Source organism: Scyliorhinus canicula, chromosome 13 (assembly GCF_902713615.1).
Source record: "Scyliorhinus canicula chromosome 13, sScyCan1.1, whole genome shotgun sequence".
Taxonomy (NCBI): domain Eukaryota; kingdom Metazoa; phylum Chordata; class Chondrichthyes; order Carcharhiniformes; family Scyliorhinidae; genus Scyliorhinus; species Scyliorhinus canicula.
The window spans coordinates 61,986,165-62,007,357 of record NC_052158.1 but is presented as its reverse complement, the minus strand read 5'-3'; the positions used below and the strand labels follow the sequence as shown (position 1 = coordinate 62,007,357).

Here is a 21,193-nt window from a genome sequence, read left to right as displayed (position 1 = left end):
TGATCTTCACCATCGTCGTAGCGGCTGCGAGGTTGCGGGGCCGAGACTGATCAAGCGTGATGGAGACGAGCTGCGGAAGATGTTGGGAGGTCCCGGGCATCAGCGGTCCGCGAACAGCCAGGCGAGCAGAGGTCCTGAGGCGCGGTCCAAGATGGCGTCGAAGATGGCAGCACCCACGGGGACGCACATGGCGGACATCATCAAAAATGGTGCCACCCACGGGACGCACGTGGCTTGTAGTGGAGAAGATGGCGGCGTCCCTGGATCACACGTGGTGGGGTGTAGCGATGCTGGGCCTGGAAACAGCGGCTACCGACCGGGCCTGGCAAACGGAAACGAAGTGGCCCTTCTTCCCACACCCGTTGCAGGTCACGCTCCGCACCGGGCAGCGCTGCCTGGGATGTTTGCTCTGGCCAAAAAAGTAACATTTGGGCCCTCCGGTGTTGGTCGGCTGCCGCGCGGCGCAGGCTTGCAGTGTACTCGAGTCGGCAGCATGATGCCCACGAGGGTGCCACGCAGTCGGTGTAGGCCTCCAGATTGCGGAAGGCCACTTCTAGGGAGTTTGCAAGCTGCACGGTCTCTGCAAGGCAAAGCGTACCCCCTTCCAATAGCCGCTGGCGAACGTAAGTAGACTTAATGTCCGTGACATAAGCATCTCTGATTAGTAGTTCGGTGTGTTGGACTTCCAAAACTGCCTGGCAGTTACAGTTCCTGTAACTGGCATAGAGCCCGCAAAAATTCATCCTGAGACTCCCCCGGGAGTTGCCGGCTCAAGGCCAGGAGGTGTCTGGTGTACACTTGATTCACAGACTTAATGTAGTGACCCTTCAGTAGCGTCATTGCTTCTGTGTAGGTGGGCGCATCCCGGATGAGGTGAAAAACTTGTGGGCTCAACCGTGAGGAGAGGATCTGGAGCTTCTGTGGGTCTGAGAGTTCTTCAGTGGCTGCTCCGAGGTATCCTTCAAAGCAGGCTAGCCAGTGCTCGAAGGTGGCTGTGGTGTCGCTGCGTGAGGGTTCAGCTCCAGGCGATCAGGTTTGATTGAGATGTTTATCTTTTAAAAATCTTGTGCAATAAATTGATGTACCATCAATGACCACGAGACGGGAATGGTGAAACAATTGAGGCTTTATTGCATTAGATGTTGAGCCTCCTGCAGCTGGAACCAGAATGGAAGCAGCGCAGGAGAACGTACACTTTTATACAGCGCCTGCTGGGAGGAGCCAGCAGGCCGGGATTTACTGTGGTACCTGTAATACTGTGGCAGTACCGTAATACACATAGTATGTTACCAGTGGTGTTTACCACAGGGGGGAGGGGGCAGAAGCGTGGGGGGGGGGGGGGGGAGGGACAGGGAACAAGAGAGGAGAACCAGGGAGGTGGGGGTAGGCCAGGAATAATAGTCGGAAGGAGGGCTGGGGATGCGATAACAAACTTGGCATCTGCAGGAACAGAAAACAAGGAGAATACAGACGAAAGACGGGAGGAACGACTGAAGCGGAGGTGAGCACGAGACGACAACGGCACCGAGATCCATCCGGGAGAAGCAAGGGACAATACCAACACCAAACCCATTTTAATATTGCCCACTGTAATTTTTTCTCCGGCACCCAAATGTATATGTACCTCCCCAGTCTCCAAGCCACCCTCCCTCCCTCCTCCCCCCCCCCCCCCCCCCCCCCTCCCACAAACAGATGCCTACTTATGTGTTGTAAATAATTTTGCCAGTTGTACAGAGTTGCTGCTGTTGAGCTGGTGCACAATACCCTACTAGTTATTCTATTTTTAAAAAAATTATTACTTTTTTTTTGGTATGTTTGGGTATGCCCTTCTCTTCTACATATACATATATATATATATATTTCTTACTCTGTGTACATAACGGTCAATATATTTTGTTCAACAACCCAATAAAAATTTTTTATAAAAGAGGGCTGATTGGCCTAATCCCACTCTTCGTTCTTATGACCTCATGTTCAAGCATCCTGCTGATTCTCAATGTCAGTCACTTAGGTGATACAGCAGTGGGTGATTGGCAAGGGTAGAAGTGTGTTCAAGCGAGAATCAGCACCTTGAGTAAAGCATCGGACTTACATGGAGGGTAAAAGCCGTCAATGGCTACAGTTTGGGATGCTTGGTTCTGTTGCTGCAACTTGTTGTATATGTCAGAAGGTACAAGGCGCACTTCAGTGTTAGTGGGCTGAAGCCATCAGAAGGATGAAGGCCCTATCTTGGATTTAGGCACATCAGGGCGATTTCCCTCAATGGTACGTTCTCTATTGCAGGCCTTCGCCATGACTGACCTGAATATTAGGGGAAACTGAATAAGAAACTGTCTGATGGCTCTTCATCACCTTCAACCAGATCTGGAAGGTGACAGGCCCTTGGGTTAGATTTCAGTACTCCTCCACTGGGCAGGAAAAGGCCCCTGCTGCAGAAGTGAGCCTGGAACCCCCGCCCCACTCAGTAAAATTCATGAGGTGGTCCCAGGTTCAGACCGTGAGGATGTAGACCCAATGTAACAAGATTCCACCTTGTATCTCTTGCGGCTGCCCATTGTGAGTGCAGCATATTCTGGCCAACGTTACCCCCCATCAAACACCATTAGCAAAAACCATTGACTGACCATTTATCTCAGTTCTTGGTTATAAGACTTGTTGTTTGCAAATTCTCTGCTACTGTTATCAACTTCGCAACAGTGACTCTTCCTCAAAAGAATTCATTGGTAGCAAAGCGTTTGAGATGTCCTGAGGATGTGACAAATGCAACATTACACCAAGGTTTTCCTTCTTTCTCATCAGCCTCTAAATACTTTTGATATCATACACAGCGCATGTACTTCTCTAGTTTTCTCCCAGTACTCTCTGGCATCTTGAGTGTTGTTTCCATGTGGGCCTTGGACAATATGAGCTATTCAATCTTGGGGACACCATAACCCAGTACGATCTTGTCCTTGTCAAATGGCATCAGGGTTTGAAATCTACTGGCCTGACCTTGGCTGACCCCTTGTCATGGTTCACAGAGGGTTCTCACCGGTGGTCCTTTGACATGCGTCACCATCACAAGAGCACAGGCAATTTTAAGAGAGAATTCTGAGTGTAATAACCCCCACGAGACCCACAGGGATGACCCGATTGTTCTCCCCGTGGGGTTTGTGGTATACAAGCGGGGCTTCACTGAATTGGACAGATGAATGCCAGCCAGGATTGGAAGTGGCATCTTCGGATGGCCCCGGCTGGGACTGGACGTACTGCTTACCACGTTGTGGCCTTGCATTTCTTTAATTAAATAAATCTTGAATTCAAGCCTGCTCGGGACTCCTGTAAAACTATACGGAGTAACTCTGCACCCCTTCTGGGCCTCAGTTGATGATTGGTAGTGCAGGATTGTTTGAAGAAGGGTATCATGTGACAGAGCATCATGTGTCCCGCACATGACTATCTCATGCTAATGTTGTCAACAGTGCCAGTCTAAATGGTGCTCCAACATTATTGAAAACAAAGTCACGGTAGAAATTGGTTTACAGTGGGGCAGGCTGCAATGTTATGAAGGAGCTATTTGTGACAAATTAGCTGTTGGAATGGGAGGCTGTGTGTGTGTGGGGAAAAAGTTCAGTTAGATGTGTGGGAATCTCTTCCGAACAATCTCGAGTCGCAACATGTGACTAGTGAACCCAAATGTATGTGTGTGTCCTGGACTTGATATTCGTCACATGGGTATGTGACCCAGAATGCTGCAGTCTGACCTACAGTAACCAGCATTGTACATAAAAGCACTGTATATGCAAACCCAGAACAAGGTCGGAGAAACAGAGTAACAACAGAATGCAAGAGAGAAAAGAGAAGGATAAGAGCAAAATACAGAGAGTGAGTGAGACAGACCCGGGGCAAAGAAAGTAGGAGGGGGAACGGATGCAGATAGAGAGAGCAAGACAGAAAAAATGATAGAATCAAAGCGAGCTGAAGAGAAATGGTGAGAGGGCACAGGTGGAGTGAAAGAGGAGATGGGGTGGGGGGACAGAGAAATATATACGTGCTCTCACAGATAGAGGAACAGAAACAGAGCTCACAGGGATGGAAAGGAAAAACTCACAAAGATAGAAAAAGAGAGGGTTGGTGACAGAGACAGAAAGTTTACAGAGACAGAAAGAAAGACAGAGGACTCATAAAGGTAGCAGGACAAGAGAGAGACACCGAGGACCGGAGGTAGTGAACATTGAAAGACAGAATGAAAGAGTTTAACGACACAGGGAGGCAGATGGAAGGAGAGTAGGCTGAGTAAGAGGGAGTGACAGAGTGTGTGATAATGCAGTTTTCACAATGCTAATCAGGCAGGCCACAATCATCCACCTGGTGATTTGTCCTTGCCCAGCAACACCAGGCGCTTATTTGCGGATATTTTTTGTCTCTCAGATGGTCACTCATGCTATGCCAGGAGGGGCAGTGGGGCATGAGGACAACACCAGTAGCACTGTAAAGTCATTGGGCATCGACTGGGCACTGGCCATTTCCTTGGAGGAAGGAGAGAATTGGACAATAACGATCAAAATGTCATCATCATGAAAGTGCTGAGAACCCTGTCATACCTTGAATACGTTTGCCTGATTTTGCCAGCTCGACCGCGTGGCTGAGATACTAGATGACAGTTTGCTATTACTTGTAAGCAAGATGTAGGTCTGAGCATCTTACCGTGTCCACATACAGGAGCTTCTCAACGACTTTCTTCACCAGCGAGTCAGGTCCTCGGACTTTCACTTCTGGGTTGTTCGCCTGTTCTTTCAGTCCGTTCCCAACCACCCTACTTGTGTAACTAGAAACAAGAACAAGATATTGAGATTCTAGAAGACAGTAGATAATAAAGATAAATAATTACATGTAAATAATGACTTATTTGTTTATCCAATAGTGAGTCTCTTCCCTTGGAGTGTGAAGTCAGTGAAGGATTAATAAGAACCATCAGAAATAGGAAGAATACACTATAGGATCCAATGAACCCGAGTTTTCATTGAACCTGATCATGGTTGATCGTTGGCCTTAACTCCAATATCCCCCTCTCCATATCCCTAGGTTCCCAAGAGACTCAACATACATCTATCTCTGCTTTAAATGTACCCTATGATCGAAGAAACATCTCTCTGGGATTGAGAATTCCATACATTCGCATCTCTCAGAATGGAGACATTTCTCCTCATCCCATTCCTAAGTGATTGGCAAAAATGGGAACTCCTCTGTGTCAGCAACATCTCTCAAAGATCAATCCAAAGAATTATCAGTTAAACGACATTGAGTGTTGCTGGATGAAAGAGGAATGTTAACTCGAGCAATTTCCAACTCGCCTCCAAAGTAGCACTAGGGCAGCTGTAGGCTCAGCTTAAAGGACTGACAATTACAGTACATCGACCTGACTGACTGAAAGTGACAGCCTAGATAATGGGCTCAACCTCTTGAATTGAGACTTCAATCTGATATGTCAGGATACACAACAATCTAATATGTAGGATACACAGCAATCCGATATGTAGGGTGCAAGGTAATCCAATATGTAGGATACACAGCAATCCAATACGTAGGATACACAACAATCCGATATGTAGGGACACAACAATCCACTATATAGGATACACCACAATCCGATATGTAGGAAACACCTCAATCCGATATGTAGGATAAACAAACAATAATTCAATATGTAGGATACACAACAATCCAATTCGTAGGATAAATAACAGTCTGATATGTAGAATACACAAGAATCTGATATGTAGAGGACACGACTGTAAAAATGTACTTTCACGGAATTAATTAGGTAACACAAAAGGTATTTATTAAGAAGAATTGTATAGCTGCCTCATGGCTATAGTTAGCTCCCCAACATTTCTCTTCGCCTCAGAGGACCCCATCCCCGGGGTGATTCCGTACTCTGACTCCCCATTGGTCACCCACTTGACCATTATTTGCTCTGTTGCCCTTAAAGGGACAATCACCACATCCCTTCTCCTTTAAGTCCTTTATACAATCTTCAAAAACTAATTTACCCGGTCCTCAATACTAACTAAACATGAGTTGGACAATTATAAATTGAGTCTCTGAGGGGTTTTTGTGTTCTTTGTAGAACGGCGTAATTCTGTTGTCTGAGATGCTTCCACAGGATTGACATTAACAGGAATTGTAATAATTGGTATCTCTTCTGGCACAGGCAGTTCATTACTATTTTCCTCCATAGAGACATCAGTTATGTCGACAACTGGTCGATCAGGTACTTCGGTGCTTAAGGGGTTCTAAAGCATATGATGGGAATACAAACTGTAGATCATCTCCCTATTTTGGTCTAAGTGTGTCTGTTCCTCCACGTCCACTTGGTATAAAATGGGTCCAGTCTCAGAGGCAATTATTCCAGGACTCCAACTTGGTCCACGAATGAAGTTTCTCATGTATACCACTTCATTTAACATAAATCATGCTGTACTATGTAAATCATGGCTTGCTTTCTGATTACCTTTCCACCCTCCCTGGCAAATTTGGTAACAAGAGGCTCAAGTCTTGTTCTGAGGCAAGGTCTCTGTTATAAGCCAATCGTAGACCATGTGTGTCTGTAACCTCAGAGTCCCTGTGGCCTCCCCCAAGTACAATCTCCCTAGATGAGGGGGCGGAGCCACCCGCTTATGCCAGGGGTCTCTGGGACATAAATAACCCGGCCCAAGTGACCCTTCCGAGAGCAGGAGGCGTAATATTATGGGTGAAATAAATTTGAGCTTTTCTTACAGTTATCGCTTCCTTGTGGTCGCTCCCTGGAACTTTCCAGTCTCATTAACAGTTCTGCTAGTGGAGCTCCCGTTGTTGTATGTGGAGTGGTACGATAGCTAAGGAGGAATTGTGAGGTTTTGGTCTCCAAGGTTCCTCCTGATAGTCTCTTTCGGCCAGAATTGAAAGTTTGGACAGCTACCTTGGCTTATCCATTTAATGCTGGGAGGTAAAGTGCTGTTCTAACCTGTTTAAAGCCATCGTGAGCAGTGAAGTTTTGAAACTCCGCACTTACGAATATGGTTCAATTTTCTGATGCCATGGCTTCAGGTTATCCGGGAGTTGAAAAGCATTGGTATAATCTTTCGATGGTAGCATGGTAGGTGACTTCACCTCAAAAATGTCCATCCATTTAGAGTGTGTATCAATCACGAGCAAAAACATTGTGCCCAGGAATGGACTGACATAATCAATTTGGAGTGGCAGATGCTACTTGAGTTTTGTTTTGTTTTATTTAATGTGTTGATTGCCAAACTTTGGTTTTAAACTGTCCTGTGAATAAAGCTGGCAAGTGGCTTCCACATCAACAGCACCCATTATAAATTGCGAAACTGCACCTTGTTGGCTGGAAAGTGCTTTGGAAATTTATTGATGTTTTGTAATGTGTTTGTGGTGGTATGATTAGCATAGCTGCCTGCCATTGGTGCAGAACACCGGCTTACCATTGGCCCTGGTCGGTCATGTGCCTCTCGACTGGTTGGTTGAGACCAGTCATGTGCCGGCTCCCCGATTGGTCGAGAGGTTGAGTTAACCCCGACTCCAGGGCGGGGTATAAATACCCAGCACTCCCGGCGGTCGTCCTTCTACTGTAATCGACCGTAGGGCTAACATCTAGCAGATTAAAGCCATACTTTTGTTCAGCAACTCATAGAACATAGAACAGTACAGCACAGAACAGGCCCTTCGGCCCTCGATGTTGTGCCGAGCAATGATCACCCTACTTAAACCCACGTAACCCGTATACCCGTAACCCAACAATCCCCCCATTAACCTTACACTACGGGCAATTTAGCATAGCCAATCCACCTAACCTGCACATCTTTGGACTGTGGGAGGAAACCGGAGCACCCGGAGGAAACCCACGCACACACGGGGAGGACGTGCAGACTCCACACAGACAGTGACCCAGCCGGGAATCGAACCTGGGACCCTGGAGCTGTGAAGCATTGATGCTAACCACCATGCTACCGTGAGGCCCCATTAACAGTTCTGCTAGTGGAGCTCCCATTGTATGTGGAGTGGTACGATAGCTAAGGAGGAATTGTGAGGTTTTGGTCTCCAAGGTTCCTCCTGATAGTTTCAGAATTCCATGGCATCAGAAAGTTGAACCATATTCGTAAGTGCGGAGTTTCAAAACTTCACTGCTCACGATGGCTTTAAACAGATTAGAACAGCACTTTACCTCCCAGCATTAAATGGATAAGCCAAGGTAGCTGTCCAAACTTTCTATTCTGACTCGTCTTGCGTTCAATTGATGGTACATCAGTGTTTTATGCAAAGCAGGTTCTATTTTTACCACAGTGGGGGAATCACAGGCTTCACCGCAATTGGACCACTGCACTCTCAGCCAAACCTTTTGTCTTCACATTGTGACATTATGTAGAATGTCGAGTATATAAAAGGTTGATGTAATATCATAATTGACCACTAGATGGAGCTGGGAGCAGACCTAGAAAAAGGACTGACTCTCAGGCGTCTGAGAGAGTGTACAGTTTAAGACAGAGTGCATGAGACAAGTATTAGTATTGTGTAGATTGTAGTTTCATAGATTATTGCTTGCTATAGGAGTAAGTGATCGAGCTGTATATTAAGTAGTGTAATAAATGTTAGCTTTGTTATTGAACTTAGCTTGTGTGGTCTTTGTGAACAGTACAACATCCTGAGTATAATAAACACAAAGAACACCACACACGTCCTCAAACTAGATCAGAGTTGTTTATTCACTTTCCTGACCTTTTGAGGCAGCGTCAGTTTCGTTTGGTGCCGTTGGGGTCAACTTTTCTATTCTGAGTAGGTTAGCGCACGTCAGAAATGAAAGGGAGGAGCTACTGGGACAGGTGACTCAAAAAAAAACGTTATTCTGGGGTTAGAGCCCCTGATGGAGATTTTCAACCCATTCAGACTATGGATACAGAAGTGAGATGCAGTGCCCCTAATCTGGGACCTTCTTGAAATCAATCAGTTGGGCACGGATTGGGGAATGAAATCACTAGGCTTCCTGCAATGGTTTAAATGCTCTGTGAGTGAATAATTGAGTCAGGATAGAGTCGATGCATTGCGAAGATACTCGAGACATGTTTGACAATTAAGCAGAAACTGCTGACTGGATATGTCTCTGGGAGGCTCGCTCCACTTGCCGGAGAATGGATTTTAACTTAACCCTAAACCACTCTCGATTTGAAAAGATAACTACAATTCAATACAGCTGGACCTCTCGTACTGACAAGAGGGCCGTTGAGATGACTCGAGGTGCGATACAAAAGCCAGCATTCAAACAAACACATTATTTCATCAAATATTTAAAAGAATTACTCAAGTCCAACCACTGCTGCTGCTTTACCGTCTTAAAAGCCTTTCCCTTGGAGATTTGTATAAAATAGTGGAGGCTGATTAACGGTCTGACAAGCTTCAACATCACAGCCAAATAGGGAAGTTAGTCCAAGATGGTGGAAATGTTTTCTGGGCTTCCACAGGCCCATAATGAGTCGGAATTATGTTCTCCAGTTATTGCGACTGCCTGGAACAGGGTGAAAACCCTGAACCATCTGACTCAGTGGCAGAAATGTTACCGCAAAGCAAAAAGCTTTCTCTTTCACTGTGCCGAATAGCACTGGAACGCAAAGCTGCCCAAACTGTTTTCTGTGCCGAATTATCTGGGATTCAAAACACAAAAGCAACTTCCCTTACACAAGTTCAGTCACTCCACACGCATTGGGCTTCGCTACTTTTGCTATTTCTTCAAATTATGCTTGATGGGGGAAACATACATCAATATATCTTACATTGCTTTTTGGTGGATTTTGTGCCCTACATGTCTCATAGGGCAGCATGGTAGCACAGTGGTTAGCACTGTGGATTCGCCGCGCCAGGGTCCCAGGTTCAATTCCCGGCTTGGGTCACTGTCTGTGCGGAGTCTGCCCGTTCTCCCCGTGTCTGCATGGGTTTCCTCCGGGTGCTCCCGTTTCCTCCCACAGGCCAAAGACGTTCAGGTGTGGTGGGTTGGCCATGATAAATTGCCCTTAAAGTGTCTAAAAAGGTTAGGAGGGGTTATTGGATTACGGGGATAGGATGGAAGTGAGGGCTTAAGTGGATCGATGCAGACTCAATGGGCCGAATGGCCTCCTTCTGCACTGTATGTTCGATGTTCTATAGCCCACCAATCTCTCTGGAATTTTTGCATGATCAGGACTCAAAGGTATTCAAAAGCAGGTTAATCTGTCAGTTTATTTGTTTTTTAAAATAAATTTAGAGTACTCAATTATTATTTTCCATTTAAGGGGCAAATTAGCGTGGCCAATTCATCTACCCTGCACATCTTTTTTGGGTGGTGGGGGTGAGACCCACGCAGACATGGGGAGAATGTGCAAACTCCACACAGACAGTGACCGGGGGCAGGGACCCAACCCAGGTCCTCAGTGCTGTGAAGCAGCAGTGCTAACCACTGTGCCGCCCCTATCATTTTCATTGTACCGAGGAGATTGTCAACATTCACTTGACCAACAGGTGCATCTTGATGCAATTAGTTCAATCACATGATGCACTTGGCAACCTTTGCACTGAATGTGCGAAATGTAAAGTTGGTAAAAAGGCATCCAGGAGGAAGGAGATCTTGCTTCCCTCGGTTCCTCGCACGCATGAATCAGCAATAGAAGGTGTCAAAGTTTTGACTTCAATCATATGAAAGGGAGATGGAGGAAGAAGAATGTGTTTCATTGAAGCTTGGCCTGATCAAAGGGAAAAAGAGAAAGCATAGAATTCAACGGATTGAATCTGTATCCTGCCATCACAGTGACCTCCTCGAAAGTATCATAGACTGACATAGCATAAGAGATCCTGCAGCCCATCATACACGGTCCGTCTCTTTGTGGAGCTCTTCAATTAGTTCTACATCTTCTCCTCTCTCCCCAATGACCTTGCAAAGTTTCCCCGTCAGATATTTATACAATTCTCTTGTGAAATGTGCGTGTTGGCTTACACCAGCAAGCTCCAGATCATGACAACCTGCAGGTCGAAAACATTTTCCCTTCTGTCGGCTCTGCTACTGTTGCCAATCACCATAAGTCTGCCTCCTCTGCTTGTCAACTCTTCTGCCATCAGGAGCAGTTGCTTCTCAGTCATTCTGTCAATACCTGTCATGATTCGGAACAACTTTATTAAATCTCCTCCTAACCTTCTCTGTTCTAAGGTGATCAATCCCAGCTTCTCCAGTCTCGCCATATAATTTAATTCCACAATCCCTGGTATCATTCGGGTTTCCTCTGGGTGCTCCGGTTTCCTCCCACAATTCAAAGATGTGTAGATTAATGGATTGGCCATGCTAAAGGGCAACACGGTAGCATGGTGGTTAGCATCAATGCTTCACAGCTCCAGGGTCCCAGGTTCGCTTCCCGGCTGGGTCACTTTCTGTGCGGAGTCTGCACGTCCTCCCCGTGTGTGCGTGGGTTTCCTCCGGATGCTCCGGTTTCCTCCCACAGTCCAAAGATGTGCGGGTTAGGTGGATTGGCCATGCTAAATTGCCCGTAGTGTCCTAAAAAGTAAGGTTAAGGGGGGGAGGGGGTTGTTGGGTTACGGGTATAGGGTGGATACGTGTGTTTGAGTAGGGTGATCATTGCTCGGCACAACATCGAGGGCCGAAGGGCCTGTTCTGTGCTGTACTATTCTATGTTCTAAATTACCCTCAGTGTCCAAAATTGCCCTTAGTGTTGGATCGGGTTACTGGGTTATGGGGATAGGGTGGAAGTGTGGGCTTGGATAGGGTGCTCTTTCAAAGAGCCAGTACAGACTCGATAGGCCGAATAGCCTCCTTCTGCACTGTAAATTCTGTGATTCTTTGATTCTAGTGGATGTCTTCTGCAACCTCTCGAAGGCCTAAAATATTCTGCCCAGAATTGGACACAATATTCCAGTAGAGAACTAACGAGTGATTTATAAAGTTTTAGCTGAACTTCCTTGCTTTTAATAACATCAATGGCCTCATTTATTTTTTAAATGCCTTTCTCATTTTATCCTGCTAACTTTAAGTCTTGTGTATAGACACTCCTAAGTATCTTGTAAGATACTTGAGTTGTATATACTTTTATCAGGGCTGCACGGTGGCGCAGTGGTTAGCACTGCTGTCTCACAGTCCCGAGGACACGGGTTTGATCCCAGCCTTAGTTCACTCTCCGTGGGGAGTTTGCACATTCTTCCCGTGTCTGCATGGCTCTCACACCCACAACCCAAAAAGATGTGCAGGCCAGGTGAATGGGCCACGCAAAATTCCCCCGAAATTGGAAAAACAGAATTGGATGCTCGAAAAGAAAACAAAAGTGTATATTTTTAAAGAGAATAAACTTGCATGATTAGGATTCGCTTTTCCTTTCGTTAGTATTAAAAGCTTGGAGTTAATTAAAGTATCTGGAAATAGCGACACGGCTAAACAATTTTAATTCCCATTGGGTTAATGGGTCAGGCTACAACTTAACTGATGGTGCTGTTTCGGTTTTCTGAAAGTAAGTGCATATCATTGATCCGCCCTGATGTTTTCAGTGGCTGCATTGTGAAATGAACCAACCAGGGCTGTCTTGAGACAGGAAGTGGGGCAATAGGCCAGGAAGATAAACAAGTTGGAATCAGATGCCAACAAAGGCAACACAAAGATAGGTAGGAAAGTAAATTGTGAAGAGGACGTAAGGAGGCTGGAAAGGGACATAGAGAGGATAAGTGAGTGGGGGAAAAGTGGCGTGACCACTGTTGTATGCAGTCACAGATTAAAGCTAGTTTTACATACAAACTTATCAAATTGATAGGCAACACACACACACACACACACCTTTCCTTTGGCCAGCCACGAAGTGGTACAGCTCCCACTTAGAATGCTTGGAGACAGCACCCACCATAGGGTCTGATAGTGTCCCATTCTGCTGGCTCCTCGCACCTTTATCCCATGCCAATGTCAACTGGCTGGGATTGTGGATTGTTGTTGACACAAGAGCCACTGACACTGACGTACATCATGCCACATGTTAAAATCACCATTGACAGATAATATTGTATCATCTGCATCTGTACTGCAAGCTGCGATACAGATCTTAACCAGACATTTAGCCAACTGTTTCTGACAGCAGCTTTTGACAGTAGGTTAAATAATTTTTGAATGGAATCTACTACACAGATCTGTAATTCTGGGCCAACGCATACCAAGTCATCCGGTTGTAGATTATATATTTTGTTCGTATTTACTAGTCCTCCAATAATGATAACCTGTTTAAATTCATATTCTCCACTCCCCTCAGCAATGTCAAGACCTGAATCATCTCCATCCTCCGCATGGAGTGAAGGGGTTTAATTCTATCAGTGTCTCCACATGAATCGGAGGTGCGAATGTCAAGAGGTACAGGCAAGAGAGGCCCACTATTGAACAATGCAATGTTAAAAATTATCGAGGTGCTCACTATGTTATTCTCGAAGTCTGAATGAAGACTGTAGACTTACAGTTAACACAAACACTTTATTTAAAGGGTTTGTTCTGCTTCCAGAGCTCAACTAGATGGAAAACAGTCAAGAGGTATGACCAGTGAAACTAAGGTAAACTGCTTATGCCGAGCTGTCTCTGTCTGCTGCTGCTCACTAGCCCTGTGCTTCTGAAAGAGGTGGATCCTGCCTTGGGCTCGACCCTTTATACCCGTCTCTGATGCCGCCCTCTAGTGGTGCTGTGACTGTTACATCTGTGCTGCAGTCCCTGGTGTATTTGCAGGTGTATGTACAGATTTACAGATCACTACATCCCCCCTTTTGATTTGATATGTTTCCTAAACCGACCGCAAGAAAACTGTACAGAATAAGTGGTGAGAATAAGCAAATCTGCACACTGCGAAAATGATAAAAGTAATGCAGAAAAAATTAACAGTGTTATGAGTCCATCGTTAGAAATGTTCATATTCGTCTTGTGGGTGTGTTGAAGTGTCGTTACATATCCAGCAGGTCGGGTGCCTTACGACTTCTGCTGGAGTGTCGTAACGGTGGAGATGGAGATGACGGTTTGATGTCATCAAGAGTACTGTCTGGCGTTGTCTGGCTAGGAACGTCCTGTGGACTAATGGACTTGGTCAAGTCCAGTGTGGGAAACACCGGCATTGTAGGCCGAAGCATTAACAGATCCCGGCGGTCACGGCGAAAGAGTACTCCCACCGACGACTTGACAATGTAGGACCGCGGTGCCTCCTGCCTGATCACCGTGGCTGGTTCAGACCATCCGCCATCTAGGTCCCTGATCCTGACGATGTCACCCATGTTCAGTGGCTTGAGTGGGATCACATGTTGATCGTAGTATTGTTTTTGATTGGACCATAGTACCCGCATTTTGTCGAGTACCAGCGCGTTATCGGGGTCTCGGAATTGAATTGTCGGTAGGGTTGGCCGGATGTCCCTGCCAAAGAGCATCTGCGCTGGCAACAGTGCTGAGCTCAATGGGATTGCTCGGTAGGATAACAGCGCTATGTTGATGTCCGAGAGGAATCTGTTGCCTTGCTAATAATCCGTTTAACGACGTGGACACACCTTTCCACTTTCCCATTTGACTGTGGGTAGCACGGACTGGATGTTACATGCCAAAAGCTGTATCGGTCTGAGAACTCTTTCCATTCCCAGCTCGCGAAGCAGGGACCATTATCTGACATTACCACACATGGGATTCCATGTCACGCGAATGTCTCCTGACACGCCTTGATGACAGATGAAGATGTGAGATCAGGGAGTTTCAATGCCTCTGGATAGTTTGAGTAACAGTCTATGATGAAGACGTAATCACGCCCTGTGGCATGAAATAGATCAATGCCCACTTTTGTCCACGGCGCCATTGTGAGTTTGTGTTGCTGCAGTGGTTCTTTACACTGTGCGGGTTGATGTCCTTGTCAGGTGTCACATGTCATGACCATGTCCGTTATGCCTTGATTCATGCTGGGTCAGTACCCAGCCTGTCATGCTCGCCTTTTACATTTCTCAATGCCTAGGTGGCCTTCATGAATCTTACGTAGCATCTCGGTGCGGAGTGTGGCCGGAATCACAATCTGCGCATTGCGTAGCAGCAGGCAGTCAACTTCAATCAGTTCTGACTTGACATTCTGAAATTGTGGACATTGTCACCTCATCCAACCGTGCTGGAGTAGGTGCCTCCGTAACGTTGTGTCTTTCTGCGTCTCCTGTTGGATTAGGCAAAGCTTCTCATCCGAAGAAGGCAAATTCTCCATGAATAACTGTGTTTGGGCTTCGATCTCTCTGATAGGGGCTGATGGTGCGTTGTCAATGCCAATTGATCGGGACAGTGTATCGGCAATGGCAAAGTCTCGTCCCGGGTGTGTATACTAGGGTGAAATCAAACCTTCACAGCTTCATGATGCGCTGCAAACGAGGTGTCATGAAATTTAGATCCTTGTCTATGATATGGACCAATGGTCTGTGATCGGTTTCCACTATGAACGTGGGAAGGCCGTACACATAGTCATGGAACTTCAGAATCCCAGTGAGGAGTCCGAATCATTCTTTCTCGATCTGTGCATATCTGCACTCAGTTGGGGTCATGGCCCTGGACGTGTATGCCACCGGGACCCAGTCAGACTGGTCATCCTGTTGGAGGAGAACGGCGCCAATCCCGTCCTGGCTGGCATCAGTGGAGATCTTGGTGGGTCTGGTTGCGTCAAAGAAAGCAAGGGTCGGTGCCCTCATTAGTTGCTGTTTGAGATCCACCCATTCATTTTGGTGACGTGGTGTCCACTCAAACGCAGTGATATTTCGTAGGAGATTGCGTAAAGCTGCCGTCCGTGCGGACAGGTTTGGGATGAACCTGCCGAGGAAGTTGACAAAGCCCAGAAATCGTAGCACCGCCTTCTTGTCATGTAGCGTCTTCATGGTCCAGATTGCAGCGATTTTCGCCTCATCAGGGCTGACACCCTGAGATGATATGGTGTCACCCAAAAAGGTTACAGACTCCTTCGCAAATGTGCATTGTGCCTGGTACAGTTTCAAACTGTATTTATGAATCCTCTGAAACACCTTCTTCAGACGACAGAGGTGTTCTTCTTCAGTGGTGGACCAGACGATGATGTCATCCACATAGACTCTGACACCCTCGATACCCGCGGTCATTTGCTCCATTATCCTGTGGAAAATCTCTGACACAGAGATAATGCCAAAGGGTGTGCGATTGAAGCAGAAACGTCCAAATGGCGTGTTGAACGTACACAGTAATCTGCTTGAATCATCGAGCTGTATCTGCCAAAACCCCTGCGAGGCGTCGAGTTTGGTGAAGATACGAGCATTCGCTATCTCAGATGTGATCTCTTCATGCTTGGGGCTGGGGTATTGTTCCCGGCTAATGTTCTGGTTCAGGTCCTTCGGGTCTATGCATATGCGAAGATCTCCAGAAGGTTTCTTAACACAGACGATGGAGCTAACCCAGTCAGTGGGCTGTGTGACTCGCGATATGACGCCTTGTGACTGCAGTCTGTTGAGTGCCGCTTTCAACTTCTCCCGCAGTGGAGTTGGAACCCTCCTGGGCAGCTGAATGACGGATTTGGCGTCTGTCTTCAGCATGATTTTGGATTGGCAGGGTAAGGTGCCCATGCCTTTGAATACGTCAGGGTATTCTTATAGCATGCTGTGGATTTTAGCTTCCAGGCTTGATGGATCCTGGGTGTTCATGTAAATGCGTTGCACCTACCGCAAGTCTTTGCAGGCCTGAGCGCCTAACAGTGATGATTTGTTGTCATCTACAATCTCGAATCGTAGCTGCTTGAGTATCGTCTTGTAGTCCACCTGGAGATGGCACGATCCCTTTGAGGCGATCTGATTGCCGTTGTCGTCCTTCAGCCGGCATGCAGCGGGTATTATTTCATGGTCTCCTGGAATCAAATGGAGATCCTTGCTAATGAGGAGGTTAGCTGAGGCCCCAGTGTCAAGCTTGAGGACTAATGGAAAGTCATTGACTTGCACAGTCGCAGTCCACTCACTGCTGGAATCAATGCCGTTGGCCGGGTGAGGCATGGCGATTGTTGCGTCATGTTCCTCGATTGTCTCAATCGTGTCGACAAAAAGCGAGTTGGCGTAAGCGAGGATATCCCCATCTGAGGAATACTCATCATTGGGTTTTTTGTGCTCCGTTGAATCTATGTTTTTTACATTGAAGTTCATGTGTTTCTGTCTAGTTGTCTTCAGTTGCAGTGCATCTCTGCACTGTGATGCAAAGTGATTGTATTTTAAATAAACATTGGGCGCGATTCTCCGCTCCCCACGCCAGGTGGGAGAATCGTGGGAGGGCCAGGCGACTCACGACATTCCCCCCCTGGCACCCTCCACGATTCTGCCACCCCCCGCTCGGAAGAATCGCCGCTCGCCGTTTTTCACTGCGACCGGCGATTCTCCGGCCCGAATGGGCCGAGCGGCCTGCCGTTCGCGACCGGTTCACGATGGTGGCAACCACACCTGGTCGCTGCCGTCGTGAACATGGGCGCCAAAAGCTGGTTTGAAGCTTGTGGGGGGCGGAGAGGGGAGTGAGCACCACGGCTGTGCTCAGGAGGGGACTGGCCCGCGATCGGTGCCCACCGATCGTCGGGCCGGCATCTCAAAGGGACGCACTCTTTCTCCTCCGCTGCCCCGCAAGATCAAGCCACCACGTCTTGCGGGGCAGCGGAGGGGAAGACGGCAACTGTGCATGCGCGGGTTTGAGCCGTCAGCCGCGCATGCGCAGGTTGGAGCCGTCCAACCTGCGCTTGCGCGGCTGACGTCACTTAGGCGCGCCGGATGCGTCATTCTCGGCACGCCGCCTTTACGCAAGCATCAAGGCACGGCGGCCGAGAGCTAGGGAGGGCCGCTCCTAGCCCCCCGGGTGGGGGTGAATAAGATGAGAGGAGCAGCCTCCGAGGCCGTCGTGAAACTCGGCTGAGTTCACAACTGCCTTCCCGATTTTTCGCGGTAGCAATTCCGCCCATTGTTTTCCAGAAGCTGGACATTGCCCTTTTAAGTGGGCGTGTCCGCAGCGGGGACATGTCATGACGCTGTCCCTCCATGCTCGCGCATGCGCAGTAGGCCTTTCTTCCGCGTCAAATCTTCGGGAGAACTGCGCATGCGTGTGGCCTGCATCCAGGTTCACGCGCGCGGGATTGCCGTTCGAGGAGTGCCTTCTGGAAGCCTGGGCCACCATTTTGACAGGCTTGACCTCGTGGTGAAGGCCTTGGTCCCGGTAAGTAAACTCCTCATATTCTTCTCTACTTTTTTCATAAGTAGAGCATCTTTGCATGACTGTTTCTCGGGTTAGGTCTTTTCGTTTTAATAAGGATTTTCTAAGTCTCTCATCAGATATACCATTGACTATCTGGTCTCTGATGAGGGAGTCACGGAGGTTTTCAAAGTTGCAGGATTGAGCTAGTAATTTTAAATCAGTTACAAAACTGCTGAAAGATTCGCCCGGTTTTTGCAAGCGCCTAGTGAACTTGAATCTTTCAAATATCTCATTGACTTTAGATTGACAGTGGGTTTCAAATTTTTTGATGATTATTTCCAGCTTGCCCTTGTCCTCCCCTGCCAGGTAGGTAAAGGAATTATATATTTCTCATGCCTGCGGCCCAGTCAGGGATAAGAGCAGGACTATCTTTCTGGCATCAGACGCTGAGGTTAGATCCTTAGCTTCTAGATATATTTTGTACTGTTGTATAAAAAGTTTCCAATTGGAATGCATATTACGAGTGATCTTGAGCAGGCTTGGAGGTTGGATTGGTCCATCGTGCCGATTGGTATCTGAAGGGTCCGAATGCTGCGAGGCCTTCCGTGGTCGAATGTCTGGTTTAAGTCCCTTTCTCTTGCTGGTGTCTAGCTAGCTTGCTGAAATCATTCCTGGTACCATATGTTATTCTCTAAGTCTGAACGAAGACTGTAGACTTAGTTAACACAAACACTTTATTCAAAGGGTTCGTTCTGCTTCCAGAGCTCATAGAATTTACAGTGCAGAAGGAGGCCATTCAGCCCATCAAGTCTGCACCGGCTCTTGGAAAGAGCACCCAACCCAAGGTCAACAACACCCTATCCCCATAACCCCATAACCCAGTAACCCCACCCAACACTAAGGGCAATTTTGGACTCTAAGGGCAATTTATCATGGCCAATCCACCTAACCTGCACATCTTTGAACTGTGGGAGGAAACCGGAGCACACGGAGGAAACCCACGCACACACGGGGAGGATTACTCAACTAGATATAATACAGTCAAGAGGTATGACCAGTGAAGCTGAGGTAAACTGCCTATGCTGAGCTGTCTCTGTCTGCTGTTGCTCCCTAGCTCTGTGCTTCTCAAAGAGGAGGATCCTACCTTGGGCTGGACCCTTTATACCCGTCTCTGATGCTGCCCTCTAGTGGTGCTGTGACTGTTACATCTGTGCTGCTATCCCTGGTGTATGTGCAGATGTACAGATCACTACCCTCCCTGCTTTAATTAAACTGGCTGGCATGAAAATGGCATGACGTGACCATCTCAACATCCCCACTTCCTGTTCCTGAGCTCAGTCGCTGCACTGCTTCAGTCCCTTGTGCTGTCAATGTGTTTGATGGTTATCATCCGGCCCACAAGGTTGGTGTAATTAGCATATTTTGTAATATGACTGGGGAGGCATTCTCGTCCATAATACAGTGACTGCAAATGTTCTTCCTTATCTATGCAGCGCTTCAGAATGTATTGCCGTTGTTAAGGGCACATTAAATACACGTAATTTTGTTTTATTTTCCCGTTCCTTCTTCCCCCCCAGAGCTCCCGGCTTTATGAATGCCAGTCAAACTCCTGTATCACTATCTGACTGGGTGAAGCTTTCTGCTCCCAGACTCTCAAAAATCATCCTCCCTTCTTCTGCAGGAAAAACGAAAGTGAAAGGGAACGTTCCGGGGTAGATTGAAGGGTAAGAGGAAGGTCAAGACATATTAGGCCTTTAGTTATGGGTTTCATGCCAACAGGATCCGAGCCAAAACCAAGGCACAGAACCTTTCTTTATTGACTTGTTCAGTCTCACAGATCTCCTTCCACTCAACCCAGTGTCCCAGACATCCCCTATTTATATGTGTTTGAAATTGAATCAATAGAATATCAGATTTCAGGGTGGTGGCGGGAGGGGGGGGGGTGGAAAGAGGTGACAACCCCTTAAAAGGGCATTGCAAAAAATATAACATTTACAAAAGGAAACTTATCTAATCAAACTAAAATATAATTCCCCAGGTTGATGATGCAGCACCATTCCGCTTACACTCACCGGTTGCAGAAGGCCTCAAGCGTACCAACAGATCCATAGCAGAGGGGCAGAGATAGCAGGGTCGGATGGTCCTCTCGACCGATTGCTGCCTAGACCTGCTGATGGCCACCTTGGTCAGGCTCAGGAGCAGGCTTACAAGAAGGTCCTCCTCCCTACCCACCCCCTCCGCATTGGGTGGGCAGGAGCGTGAGGCTGCCGTACAGCCAATTGGGGAGCAGCCCTTTAAAAGAAATTGAAAATGGCTGCAACCTCAGGAAATCTAAACATGGAAGACAGACTCTACTTGACCGCAGGAAGCACACACAGTCTGGGAGTCTCTGAACCACCTCAACCTTCTGTCGCACAAGAGTGCTGCATGCACCACCCTCCCGCAAAATACCCGATGGAAATGGGAAGAACTCCCATATCGAGTGCCCTCCACTGGGGACCTCTGTCACTGCAGGACAAAATGCCATGGCATGTATTCCCTTTTTATGTTTGTTCAAAGACAATTAATATCCATAACCTGGTTTTCTTAACGTTAACTGTGTAATTGGTGAGACATTAACGTTCCCACTGTTCCAACAAAGTAGTTCTGCAACTGTCCAACATGAGTTGAGGCAATGAAGAGCCCAAAGTGCTGACGGGGCAGACAATTTACACCTCAGTCAAGTGATTATAGGGTGCGGTGCAGTGGAGAACGTTTCCTCAGGGATTCCCATTGCTAACGTGGGCACAGTCTCGGAATGAAAGCTGAGACTTTCTTGCCCTGTACTCTTCAACTTGAAGAACATGTTTCCGACCCGAGTGCCCCTTCCGCTTTGTCCTTGTGCAATCCAAGAGGATCGATTCCCAACTCTCAATTCTGCCTGTGAGGAGGGAAACAGTCTCATTAGGGGTGCTATGTCATGGGGTACCATTCCCGGCTACT

General features: G+C 47.3%; 1 protein-coding gene across 3 annotated transcripts in view; it reads right to left on the bottom strand.

Annotated features, from left to right (window-relative positions):
* Positions 1-21,193, bottom strand: part of gpc5b (glypican 5b) — a 687,897-nt gene that overhangs the window by 274,337 nt on the left and 392,367 nt on the right. For all 3 annotated transcript variants that reach the window (XM_038816037.1, XM_038816038.1, XM_038816039.1), the window contains one exon: positions 4,687-4,807. In XM_038816037.1, coding sequence (XP_038671965.1) covers positions 4,687-4,807 — 121 coding nt within the window. The remainder of the gene's footprint in view (positions 1-4,686; positions 4,808-21,193) is intronic.